At 37.1% G+C, this 13,277-nt stretch overlaps 1 protein-coding gene and 1 long non-coding RNA gene across 7 annotated transcripts in view; one reads left to right on the top strand and one right to left on the bottom strand.

Moving 5' to 3' along the window:
- The window catches only part of BIVM (basic, immunoglobulin-like variable motif containing), a 28,881-nt gene extending 18,814 nt beyond the window's left edge, over window positions 1–10,067 (top strand). For 4 of the 5 annotated variants that reach the window (XM_074329510.2, XM_074329509.2, XM_074329511.2 and 1 more), the window contains exons 8-11: window positions 4,352–4,484; window positions 6,648–6,734; window positions 7,507–7,603; window positions 8,371–10,067. In XM_074329510.2, the coding sequence (XP_074185611.1) occupies window positions 4,352–4,484; window positions 6,648–6,734; window positions 7,507–7,603; window positions 8,371–8,664 (611 nt within the window). In that variant the 3' untranslated portion in view covers window positions 8,665–10,067. The remainder of the gene's footprint in view (window positions 1–4,351; window positions 4,485–6,647; window positions 6,735–7,506; window positions 7,604–8,370) is intronic. The other variant, XM_088792753.1, reaches the window with a different exon arrangement.
- Window positions 10,068–10,459: 392 nt separating this feature from the next.
- Window positions 10,460–13,256, bottom strand: LOC141571020 (uncharacterized). 2 transcript variants are annotated; one of them, XR_012495487.2, is made up of 2 exons: window positions 12,783–13,052; window positions 10,460–12,071 (listed from the first exon to the last, which is right to left on the bottom strand). It is a non-coding gene; the product is annotated as an uncharacterized LOC141571020 (long non-coding RNA). The 2 variants fall into 2 exon arrangements; XR_016019141.1 differs by lacking the exon at window positions 12,783–13,052 and adding an exon at window positions 13,059–13,256 and having other exon boundaries at window positions 10,779–12,071.
- Between the last annotated feature and the right edge of the window lie 21 nt (window positions 13,257–13,277).

The raw sequence follows: 13,277 nt of genomic DNA, 5'->3' as shown, positions 1-13,277 counted from the left end.
AAAAAAGCTTTTCTCATTTATCTCTGGGATATGTAGTAGGAAAAACTGTTGTCACTTGTTGCTGTTTGTTTAAAAAATTCTTTGAAGTGTACCTATCTTCTCTTTTTATTACAGTTATTTTTTAAGGACTGTTAGGCCTGTTTTCCACAATGGGCTTTAAGTTTTCCTGGGGCTTGTGCTTCTCTGATTTCATAACTCCCCAGCACTTGCTGATGTACTGATTTCCACTGGACCCTCAATAAATGTAAACTGAGCTCACTCATGGAATAAAAACAAAATCCAGGGATTTTTGATAAAATTAACAGATTTAATTGTTAATATAACTTGAAGTATTTTTTTCAGAGATGCAATTACAATAAAAGTTTGTGCTAAAAGTTGTCAACATTAGTTTCAAGCGATGCTTCACTTCTTATTCACTTAACATTATTATTATTATTTTCTTACTATTATTTAGGTAACTTCAAACTGTTGGTTCACTTAGCTACCAACATCTGTGCCAGAGAAATCTAGATTCATTTTTTTTTAATCATCTAGCCGGAAAATTATACTAATGTTCATGTATTTCATTTCTATTCTTCAGTAGGTAGTGTAACTCATTATTTTTGCTTAACAGAGAGTAGTCACTTCTGCCCTATCCCGATAAAATTCATATATACCCTCACTGTGGCCATTGCTACCAGCTTACTACAGTGCATTAGCACATCTCAGGTGGACTATGCATTAAGATTTCATTTTCCTCAGCCACTGGTTTTCTCCATTTCATATTGGACACAAAGCCAGATCAATCTTCTTAATGTGCAGTGCTAATAGATCTCTTTCTTTTTTAAGAGCTCTCTAGTGCTTGCTTAAAGCATAAATTCTTTAGCATCATTCAAAGCCAATATAGATTGGCCTTCCACGGCTGTCCTACATGTATCAGTTGTATTTCAAAGATGTCAAGGGAATAAGAGCCTTGCAGGATGTTATGTTGCTGGGTTACAGAATCTGATTCTTGTCTTTGAAGGTGTAAAAATACATTCAAATAAATTTTTCTAGAGTTCTATATAGTGCTTCTCCAAATGATCAGGTTCTGTAGAACAAACTCACAATAAACTCAAAGGAGATCAGAATGCTGAGATACTAACTTAGAGTGAGAACTACAGTATCAAAAGCACCAGAATTCTCTTGTTGGCTGCTCAGGACATATACTCCTCCTCACAGGCCAGCAGGCCAGCTATTCTAGCAGATTTTTTTCCTCCTTCCTACCATATAGATCAAGGCTATGCATTTGGTAGCAACTGCTTTGTCACTTAAGATTTTTTAGATATACTCTAGTGTGAACTTCTTTCTGAATTTGGTTTCCATCGGTAACACATTTATGTGTCTTGTAAATAGAATTACTTTCTTGCATGGCCATTTTAACGTGTTAAATACTATATTTACTGTCTTTTATTTCAGAGGGTGACCTTTTTATGACCTTGTCCTGAAATTCTGGGGGATGCCCTATGGTAGGCTTCTCTGTACTATCATACCCTATAGTCTAAACCAGACTACTTGCTGTTCCCTGATGAGATCCTTCCCCTCTGGTGATTTTGTTTTCTCCTCATGCTCTTTCTTCTGTCTGGATTGTTGAAATCCTGCCACTTCATTAAGTTCCACCTTGGATGCCACCCCTTCTTGATTTCTCAGATCTGATGTGCTCATTTTCTTTTGAATTATAGTATATCCCTTTATTGTGGCACTTTTATTTCACCCTATGTTAAAGTTACTTGCTTAATCTTCCCTATGAGGACCATTGGATATTCTACTGTGTATCTCTTGTTTCCTGCAGTTCCTGATATAATTAGTAGGTGCTCATGAACGGCTTACTGAATTGAGTTAAATGAAATTTTCTCTCTAGACTGGTGTCTCTCAAAATATGGTCCCTGCACCAACATCAGCATCATCTGGTAAATTGTTAGACATGCAAAGTCTTGGTCCGCAACCCAGACCTGCTGGGTCAGACACCAGTGGTCTGTTGTTTAACAAGCCCTGCATGCTCAAGTTTGAGAACTACTGCTATAGTCTTTCTAAAAGCTGCTATCCATCCTCTTTAGGAAGAGTTTGGTCTTCTATTGATAGGATTCATTGAACCCTGTGTCTATTCCAGGACGTTAAAATAATGACCAATCATGTTATACTAAAGCAGTCAACTGTTTTGTGTTATATTTGACTTAAGAAAGGAGGAAAATATAAAATAAAGATTTCCATTAAAAAGTTACAATAAAAGTTCTTTCATTAAAAGGCTTAGTTATTTGGGAAGAGTATTTGGCATTTTCACAATTTTTAAAAGATTTTAAGATTTTTTTCCTAAACCAATTGTTTTTGTATGAGGTATGACAATTAAGTTCGTGAACTTGTTGCAATGATGTTGTTAACCTTTTTTGATATCAGAGGGATTATTCATTATGAATTTGTACCAACTGGACCGTTAACCAAGTTTACTATCTGGAAGTGCTGAAAAGACTGCATGAAAAAGACGAAAACGACCTGAACTTTTCGCCAATAATTCATGGCTCTTGCATCATGACACTGCACCAGCTCACACGGCACTGTCTGTGAGGGAGTTTTTAGCCAGGAAACAAATAACTGTATTGGAACACCCTCCGTACTCACCTGATCTGGCCCCCAATGACTTCTTTCTTTACCTGAAGATAAAGGAAATATTGAAAGGAAGACATTTTGATGACATTCAGGACATCATGGGTAATACAACGACAACTCTGATGGCCATTCCAGAAAAAGAGTTCCAAAATTGCTTTGAAGGATGGACTAGGCGCTGGCGTCAGTGCATAGCTTCCCAAGGGGAGTATTTCAAAGGTGACTATAGTGGTATTTAGCAATGAGGTATGTAGCATTTTTTATACGATGAGTTAGCGAACTTAATTGTCAGACCCTGTAGACATCTTTTATATTTGTTGAATTTATGAGGAGTCTAAATCCACATATTTAAATTTGCTTACTGTCCTGGAACTTACCTACAATCAAGTACAAATAAAATATTGACCATCTTCTGAATTTTAGTTCTTATAATTCTTCGCTTAGAGCTACCATGAGTGTCAGTTTTTAATTTGTCAGGGGAACTCAACCAAAAACTGCAGAAAGACTTATCATTATGAAATAGAGATTTTAACAGAAAAGATCATCTTGCCATTGCAGGTATGCCTGATGGAGGCCATGAAGCAAAAATCTATGGGGAAAGTCTGGAGAAAGAGTTTCAGACAGAAATGTTATTGTCTCCATGGACTTGCAAATTCTGTGTGTCTGCAGGGGTGGAGGTGGGGTCCCGCCTCCTTGGCTCTGCTACTGCCATTGACCTGCTATTCTTAGTGGTCTTCAGCTATGTCAGTGGCCAGAAAGTCGAACAGAGAAACAGCGACATGCAATGTTTCATCTTCTTCAACTATTTTTAGGATTTCCAGTTTTAATAGGCCATTTGTTAATGAATAATTTAGTTTCTTCCAGGAGATGCAAGTTACTGAAACCTCAGTTAATGGCTTTAAGTATTGAGTTCTGGTAAAAACTTGTTGCTTGTGGTACTACTCTTGAAATGGCCTCACCACTAATCTAGCTATGGGAAATACACAAGCAGTTAAAAGAGGATGCCTTGGTACCACCAGTCTGCCTCTACAGATGTTCTTATCTCATCACTTGGCTTGTGGAAGCTTTCCTCTGGTGTGTGTGACTTTTGTAGGATGATTAAATTGTGTGTTCATGGCACAAAGATTCCATGTTTGGGACTTCATTATTTGGAATTTCTAGTTATCCATATACCTCTGTGGTCTTCAAATTGGGATGTATTCACTACAGGAGCTGTGCGAGTTGGTCACTGTGGGAATAACGAAAATGTCTACATTTCATTCTAATTTAAATTTCCTACCTTTGTATATCTTTTATAAAGGCATATTAGTATAGTAATATATGCACATAGTTTCTAAACAACTGCTTATAATAGGCATGCTTATTTGGAAATTTCTAGTGACAGGTGTGCACAACTGTAAAAGATGAGACCATTGCCGTATGCCCTAGGTATTAGGTTTCATATGGTTACTAAATTTCATAGACAAGCTTGTGTGTTATTAGGAGGTTTTGGTAAGCAAGGCCATGTTTCAGTTCTTTAGTTTGCTATTTAGTTTATCTGAATTTCAGTCTAACGGGTAAAGCTGAAAATAAATTCATTAGTATTCTTTTGTATCACCAATAGCTTCTCATTTTTCCCTAGCGATGTCAGTGTGTTCTGAGTAATGTCTCTTCTGTCTTTCAGTCCTTAACTGTCCTGTGTGTAAAACATGGACCGTGCTGCAGCTCCCTGAGTTTGTCTTTGTTTTTGTAGCTTCAGGGGCCTTGTCAAAGTTAACTCGTGGATTGAAAGATGAATCACTGGCTTATATCTATCATTGCCAAAATCATTATTTTTGTCCAATTGGCTTTGAAGCAACCCCTGTTAAAGCTAATAAAGCATTCAGGTAAGCATTTCTGTATTTTATGTGATACTTCACCATAAAATGTGTTGTAGAAAGCATTTAAGAAATATTTAATGCTTAGAATTGGGAGACTTGGTGATTTGCTTTCCTGTTGTAAGGTTATTCTTGAAACATTTTAGCTTCTTCTTTTGCAGAATTGCATTTGGTTAATTGTACTTTGACATTATCCACTTAGATACTGTTGATCAGAGTCATGACAATAGAAAGTCATTTGAAAAATCACCTTTATGTTTAGTATAAAACAGTTGTAAAGGAGTTTATATGTTATGTCTCAGTATCTTCATTCAGCATCCTACATGAACAATGTGTTGTGGAATCTAGTGTCAAGAAGATTGTCACATTCTGAGTACATTAAAAAGCATTTCCCTTTTTGTGGTGAAAAACGTGGAATTTATCAGTGGTTCCCTTTTGTCCTGGCTACAAGGAAGCCCAGAGCCAATTTTTGTTTCCAATATCAGAACTCTATTACCTTGATGGTTGTATTTGTTTCTTTATTTGACCCAGAGTTTCTATTTTATTAATTATATATGTTTACATACAGGTAAACTTGTGTCTTTTTAGAAGAGATGGTCCATAAATAAGAGAGGGTGATCACATTTTATTTTTTTAAATTAATTATTTATTGAATAATTAGGGTGACTGAATTGTAATATTTTTTTTCCTCCTTAGCAAGTTTTCTTCATAATGGGTTAAGGTAATGAATGCCAGCATAGTTCAAAGCATAGAAAGATGTGTCCTATTTGAGAATGGTGAAAACAGAAGCCTTGCATACTTTGAGTGAAAGTATTGCTAAATATCATTATCCTCGTCCCTCATGTTCTGTTTGTTCACCCCTGAGTCGGCGGCACTGGTAACTGAGGAGGAGGAAGAGGCAGGGCCGAAGGTCGGGCTGGGAGAATGTGGCTTGGTCACCTAGGGATAGGATGGGTTCTTTCAGGCTGGAGGCCATGTGGCCTTTGTGTCCCACTCAAGGCACTTGGTGGGGGTGGGGTTGGAGGGTTTGGGGGTATCCTGAGACAGGCAGGAGTGACCTGGGAGAACCAGGAAGCTGGACATGGCATTTTTGTGAATGTGGAGTAAAAGGGAAATGACTTGTTATCTCCAAATCCTGAAATGTTTTATTCATCTCTCTGGAGGTGAGGAATATTGTTTCTTCTGTGGTTTCATCCTGCACCTTCACCTTACTCTAGACACCTGTCACAAGTAAATCATGAAAAAATAGGTGCTTCTACTTATCTTCTATAGAAGAGAGTTCCTCACCTCCACCTATACCTAAGGATCAACTGACATGCTTTATTTTTTTAATTAAAATTTATTGGGGTGATAGTGTTTAGTAAAATTACATAGGTTTCAAGTGTACAGTTCTGTAATATATCATCTATATATCATATTGCGTGTTCACTACCCAGAGTTAGTTCTTCCATCACCATATATTTGACCCCTTTTACTCTTCTTTCACCGCCCTCCCCCCTTACCCTCTGGTAACCACTAAACTATTGTCTGTGTCTATGAGTTTTTATTTCTTTGTCTTGTTCCTTTGTTGTTTTCAGTTTTATATCCCACATATCAATGAAGCCATATGGTTCTCGACTTTTTCTGTCTGACTTACTTCGCTCAGCATAATCATCTCAAGAGCTCTCCTTGTTGTAGCAAATGGCACTCTTTTTTAAACTGTGCAAATCCTTGCCTGTGCTCCACTCCAGACCTATCTGAATTAGAATTTCCAGGGGTGGGATGAGAGCATCAGTGTGTTTAAAAGTTCCATAGGTGAATCGCTGCTTTAGGGTTTTATTTTTAGGATGCCTTTTGAAAATTTTTAAATGCACAGTGAAGGAGAAGAGTAGCTGAAGAATTCTGGTAGCATGCTAGGATTTTTTTTTTCCCTCTTAGATGCTGAGAGGTGCTTTATTTAAACTCTTTTAGCCCTAGATTTTGTAATTGGGGATCAAGACCTAAATTTATGCTTTCTCTTTAGTCACCTTCACATATTTGCTTATGCCTAAACTCCAATATCTATTCTAGCATTAACAATTGTCACATTTGAATAAACCGTAGTATATGTTTTATTAATATATAATTAAAACAGAATTTTCAAGAGAGGAAATGACCTTTATTAAGCTTACCCTGAATGTATTTTATATTTAGCAGGGGTCCCCTCTCACCACAAGAAGTAGAATATTGGATCTTAATTGGAGAATCAAGTAGAAAACATCCTGCTATTCACTGTAAAAAGTACGTTAACTTCACTTTTTTGTTGTTTTTCAAATTTCTGCTAAAAAGCCTGTTGGAATTTTGATTAGAATAGAATGCATAGAATCTATAGTGTAGTTTGGGGAGAATGACATCTTAACAATATGTAGTCTTCCAATCTGTGAACATAGACTATACCTTCACTTATCTAGAGCTTTCATTTCTCTCAGTGATGTTTTGTATTTTTCAATATAGAGTTTTGTGTATTCTTTGATAAAATTTTCTCTAAGTGTGTTATATTTTTTGATGCTTGTAAATTGATACGTTTTTTCATTTCCAATTTTCTGGTTGTGTAAAAAAATGCAATTGGTTTTTCTATATAGGCATCTTTACCAAATTCACTTATTAGTTCTAATAATAGTTTTGCAATCCAAAGCAATTTATAATTTTTAGTTTCTACACAATCATGTTGTCTGTAAATAAAGGCATGTTAGCTTTTACATCTTTGAAGATGTACTTGACTCTAGTTAAAAAGGAAATAATGGAATGTTTCTACTTTAGCCTGCAGGATGTCATCTAATAGGTTGACATGTATTTATTTCATAGGGAGACTAACCATTTTAAACTGAGAATTTTGGCAATGGTTAGACAAACAATTGTCATAAAAACAATTGTCATATTAGAGCTTAGTAGGTGGAATAATTAGAAGAGAATTATTGCCATAGTAATATTGTAGAATATTGCTCATGTGCGTTCCATTATAATGGTATTTTGTACTAAAGAGAAAATTGTGCTTTATTTTTCTTAACTATAGATGGGCAGATATTGTTACTGATCTAAACACTCAAAATCCAGAATATCTAGATATCCGGCACTTAGAGAGAGGGCTGCAGTATCGAAAAACAAAGAAGGTAAGAACACCATTGTATTTGGAGGTATTTCTCAACTGGCCAGAAAGCAGTGTTTTACTCAGCACTCTAGATTATAAATAACAGAAACCCAGTTCAGAGCATCTTAGACAGAAAAGTGAAAAAGACTGGTACCTGGTAAAAGAATGTTAGCAGGGACCAAGTATCTAGTCTGTCTCTTTTGGGGGTTACATGTTGTTCCTCTCTCTCTTTTTGTCTGATTATTTACTTCCTGGGGATAGGATCATCTTTATGTCTCTCTTCCAGATGAACAGTCTACACTGAGACTGGCCTGCCACTAGCCTAGTTCCATAGTCTTGGCCTAGCTTGGGTCAGGAGTTCCCTCCTGAGCCAAATTAACGGTGGCCATGGGGCAGAGTCATGTGTACAAACAAGACTGTTGGGGCAGTTCTAAGAGAAAGGTAGATTCTGTGGATTGAGTCGACATCCCATTGATATCATCTTACTAACAAATGAAGAATGTGTAGGAGAGGAAGAGGAATGATAGTGTTTGGATTAAGCAGATGGGGAAGTTATAGTGTATGTGAGTGGCATATGAGGGATTGGCTCCTGTGGGCATTGTAGTATTTTTGTAAAGGAAGCTGGTTAGGAAAGATTCAGGATACTGTGATCTGATGATGTCTGAAAGGATAAGTACTGTATTGAGGCAGGTGAAGGCAGGGGTAAAAATAAGGGAATTCACAGCAGCCCATATATTGCTGTAATTCATTTCCCATCATTTTCTTCACACAACTTTTTTCCCTTCTCAGGTTGGGGGAAATTTGCATTGTATTATAACATTCCAGAGACTTAATTGGCAAAGATTTGGCCTTTGGAACTTTCCATTTGGAACCATTAGACAAGAGTCACAACCTCCAACACATGGCCAAGGAATTGCCAAATCTGAGAGTGAGGACAATATCTCCAAGAAGCAGCATGGGCGTCTGGGTCGATCTTTCAGTGCTAGTTTCCATCAGGACTCGGCGTGGAAAAAGATGTCCAGCATCCACGAGAGAAGGAACAGTGGCTACCAGGGTTACAGTGATTATGGGGGGAATGACTGACTACTATGGGTACTGACAAACTCGTGTTATAACACCACTGGTCTATACAGGACTGCATTAAGACAGTAGAAAATTTTATTAGTCTACATTAAATAGGAACAGGTCTTGTGGTATAAAACATAACCTTGTAGTTCTCCAATAAATAAGCTTGTATGTGATTATGATGGGTGATTTCAGATATATAAGCAGATAAGCACAGATTATTGTCCTTTTAAATTTAAGAGTATGTAACTATTCTGGGCAATTTAACAAAATACAATAAAATTACATATAAACAAATCAAATTCACTTAATAGCACCACGATTTGAAATAGTTAAGCATGACATGATTTCTTATGACTTGATCCCCAGACATTTGTTGTAGACATTTATTCCTAAGCTCATGATGGAAGGCACCATTTGTCCTTAAAAACAAAAACAGAAACAATGGGGGCTGTTGATTTCTAGTTTTCTTTCATGGTTAAAGCTCATTTAAAATTATTCAGTGTGTCTAGTGATTCTTCTACTTGTAGCAGTATCTGGCCTGCCTCATTTGTCTCCTGGTTAACTTTCTCAGGATTCTCAATAAAGAGGCAAAAGAGAAAAGATTCAAGAAACTAATCCTTTCTGTTGGTGCAAATGGATGACTTAGTGCATTGATTCAGGATATTCTTGACTTGGTATGTTACTATCAAATATTGACAAGAACTTTAGGTCTTGAAAAGACTTCTGTAAGTCTGCAATAAACCCTGTTTTAGGGATAGAATAAAGGAACAAGTGGCATCTGTAGTTTCTATACCCAAGATAACCTGTGAAATGAGATCTGACACTTGATTGATCCCTCAACATGGAGTCATGTTGATAACAGCATTAAAGATGCCTTAGGAATGCCACGTCACTCAGAAGGCAACTATCCATATTCCAAACTCTGGGCTGTTAACTTTTTAAAACCATATAGACAATTAGTTGTCTGAAGTATTAAATAGTTGAGAAAGTGTGGATTTCATATATTTGAGCTTGTCTCTAATTGCTGTCAATTTTTCTTACGCTGTCAATCTGAGACTCACAAACGACTAGGATCTCTTTCATTTCAGGGGCTGTTCCAGAACTCAAATCAGTAACTTGATTATTACAAGGTGCTGAACATGTTGGTAACCATATTGCAATACACCTCAAGGAGAGGGTTCAGATTTTTATTTTTGAAATATTTTCATTTTCTTCTCTTGAATTTTATATCCATTTATCCACTTAGACATAGCTAGCCTACAGAAGAGGATATATATTAAGAAAGGGTCATTTTTCTGAAGAAAATATTTTGCTTGAAATGCAAAGGACTGAAAGATTTGTAGGTTGTTGATTTTGTTACTTCATACTGGAACTTTTAAGACGTTTTCATCAAATAAAGTTTTGTTTTCTACTTTTAATCATGTGAATGTTTTGAACCTTTCTTTTAGGAAGGGAGCCATATCCTGAAAATTTTGTTTGAAGTACATGACAATCAATTTGTCAGTTCTACCTAAGTCGTGTGTTATAAGAAACCATCTTGTATCTGACTTATATAATCAATGAAACAATATGCATTATGACTATAATTTTATATTTCTGTAAGACTTTAGGAAAATAGACAATTTAATTCTTGTATTAGCTTGAAACAAATGAAGTTATAAGTTTTGTACGTCAAACATGGTTGAATATCTCAGCAATTTCGTGTAGTTTAAATATTTCAGAGAAGAGGTAGATAGGAAGAACCTGGAGGAAAGACAAATGCAACATCAAGAATACAGTGACATGTAGAAAATGAGTTGATACAGATTGCTTATTGGCTATGAACACTTTTTTTTAATGAAAGTCTTGATATGATCACTTGATAATTTGGCTCGTTAAGTTTGGCAGTTATTAAGAACACACTGAGGTTTACAGAGACTACTTTTCTAGAAACTATAAACAAGTTACTGCATACTTTTCTTTCAATTATTAGTAAATTCCTGTCATTTATTTTCTTGGTCAACTCTTCTTAGGAGTCTCCATAGAAGCACTGAGGGTTCAAATACTGGCTCTGCACTTACTGTATCACCTTGGGCAAGTTAAGATGAAATTTTCTGTGCTTATTTCCTCATTGGTAAAATGGTGGTAATAGTATATTTTATAAATTGTTTGGAGGAATAAATCAGTTAATACATGTGAAGTATTTGAACAGTGTTTTGTAGATAGGAATTGCTATTTAAGTGCTTGCTATTATTACTTCAAAAGATGTATATTTTACTGTTCAGAAACTTGATAGAGCCCTTTAACAGCATCTATAAGAGGCAATGCTTTGTATATCAAATATACACCCCCTCAAAAGGGGTGTTCCTTCAAAAGAAGTTGCTGTTCCTTCAAAAGAATATTTTGTATTTTAAGAAATATTGCTGTGGTTTTAAAAGGACTTATAGCATTCAAATGTCATATTGGCTATTTGTTTTCACCCAGCTGTCAAACAGTAAAAAATGTTGTCACTTAGATAAAATCCTGAAGCTGTTCATTTCCCACAACTATGCCCCATCATTAGGCCCCAGCTGGTACAGCAGCCATAGCAGTTCCCAACTTGCCTACTCCCAGACACTGGACGGGCTCAGGCAAGATGCTCTAGGATGCGGTGAATTCTGTATCTCAACTTTACACATAGTGTTTTCTCCCTCGGTCATTCACTCAACAAACTAATTTCAGCACCATTACTTACTAGGTATTTCATGTTAAATTGCTGATCTCAGAGCAACCCCAAGAAGATGGCATTGCCATTTTATTCAGACTCACTGGTGAAGAAACTTGCTTAGGATCACAGGTGTCTTAGTTTCCTAGGACTACCATAACAAAATATGTGTGGCTTCAACAATAACAATTTATTTTCTCACAGTTCTGAAAGCTAGAAGTCCAAGATCAAGGTTTGGACAGGTTGGGCTTCTCCAGAGCCTTTTTCCTTGGGATGCAGATGGCTGCTTTCTCCCTGTGTTTTCCCATAGTCTATTCTTTGTGCATACATCCCTGAAGTCTCTCTGTGTTGTAATTTCCTCTTCTTATAAGGCCAACAGTTAGATTGGATGAGGCTCACCCTAATGATTTTAACTAAATCAGCTTTACAAGGCCCAATCTCCAAATACAGTCACATTCTGATTTACTGAGAGTTAGAGCTTCAACGTAAGAATTTTGGAAGGGAACACAATTTAGCCCATTAACACAGGGCTATTATGTGGCTCAGATGGGATCTGGAGTAATGTCTGCCTGACTTGTGAGGAAATTCTCTTTCAGCAGGGTGCAAGGTGCACTGGAGAGCTTCAGACTAGAGGCCGAAGATGTCATTTAGGTAATATTTATGGAATTCCTGCTAAATGTCAGAAGTGGTGGAGGTAAGTCAACAAGATAGTTCTTGGCTTCAGTAAGTTTGCAGTCCACTATGGAGGGAGACAGAAGTTAAAAACAGTTACATTAAACTCCATAAAATACAACTAAAAACAATTTCTGGGAATTACTTTACACATGGAAGAACCGTAAAAAGCACTTTGTCACGATTATCCCTGATAAACTATTAGTTTAAACTACTAGGTCAACTGAACATGGCTACTGTGACCATCTGGGCATAGAAAGGTTTTGCTAAAAACTAATTTTTGATATTGTTCTTTTTGTCATAAGGGATTTATTTAACAAAATTACCTGCTCATTTAAATCAACCTTTCCACCGATTTGAATCTAGTTTCAATAGTTCAAATTTTAACCAATATGTATAAGACTATCATTAACTACTAATGTTCAGTACTTTGCATACAATCACCTCTGATCCTAGCTAGAACAGTCTGCAAGATTGGTTTTATGCGCAGCTTACAGATGAAACAGACGTTCTGAACAAATGTTAACTGACAATACTATATAACACGGTGTGGTGGGGAGCTAAATCTTGGCCGGAGGGTTCCAGAGCCACCTCCTTTCTAAGAGCTATTCTGGCAATTAGTTTCTCGTCGTTTCTGACCTACGCGCCATGGAATCCTGAATTTCAGATACTGGAGAAAATTAAACAATTTCAAAGGTTAAGGCTTTACGTTGTGTTACTGTCTAGTTACTACGTTATCGAACAAATACTACTTTAAAAACACCAGAAAAGCATCCACCTTTTCTGTTGTCGCTTTACGTGTAAAACAATACTTAGTATTAAGTTCTCAGTGGTGAGAAGTTGATCCCGAAAAAGCGCGTAGAAAACCGTCACCCCAGCAAGTAGACACTTTGCTCATCGTTTTAACGTTTAACCGCCAAAGTACGCCAGCGTGGAAGACGCGTGGTACTAACAACACGGAAACACGGGGGCTGAATCGTTCCCTCACTTCCGGAAGGCAACGGCACAGCAAATATACGTAAGCGCGGTGAGGCGGGACTTCCGTCCTACTCACCGTATCAGACGGAAGCCGGGAGTCCCCATTTCCTGTGAGTTTACGCACCCACTCGATAAGGTAGGTGGTGTCGGAAGCACAGCTGGCTGTTTGTCTAGCCTGCGCTGTCTCCTCCTTCCCGTCTTCGGTTAAGAGTGCAAAAGTTTGGGCCAAAGCGCTGGACGAGACGCGAACCTGCTCCTCCCCGCCGTCTGCCATTCTCTGCTCCCGTCTTTCTTC

The sequence above is a fragment of the Rhinolophus sinicus genome, chromosome 16 (genome assembly GCF_057876585.1).
Source record: "Rhinolophus sinicus isolate RSI-liver-muscle chromosome 16, RSI-T2T, whole genome shotgun sequence".
Classification (NCBI taxonomy): domain Eukaryota; kingdom Metazoa; phylum Chordata; class Mammalia; order Chiroptera; family Rhinolophidae; genus Rhinolophus; species Rhinolophus sinicus.
Note: the sequence above shows the minus strand (reverse complement) of the source record. Positions and strands in the feature narration are given on the sequence as shown.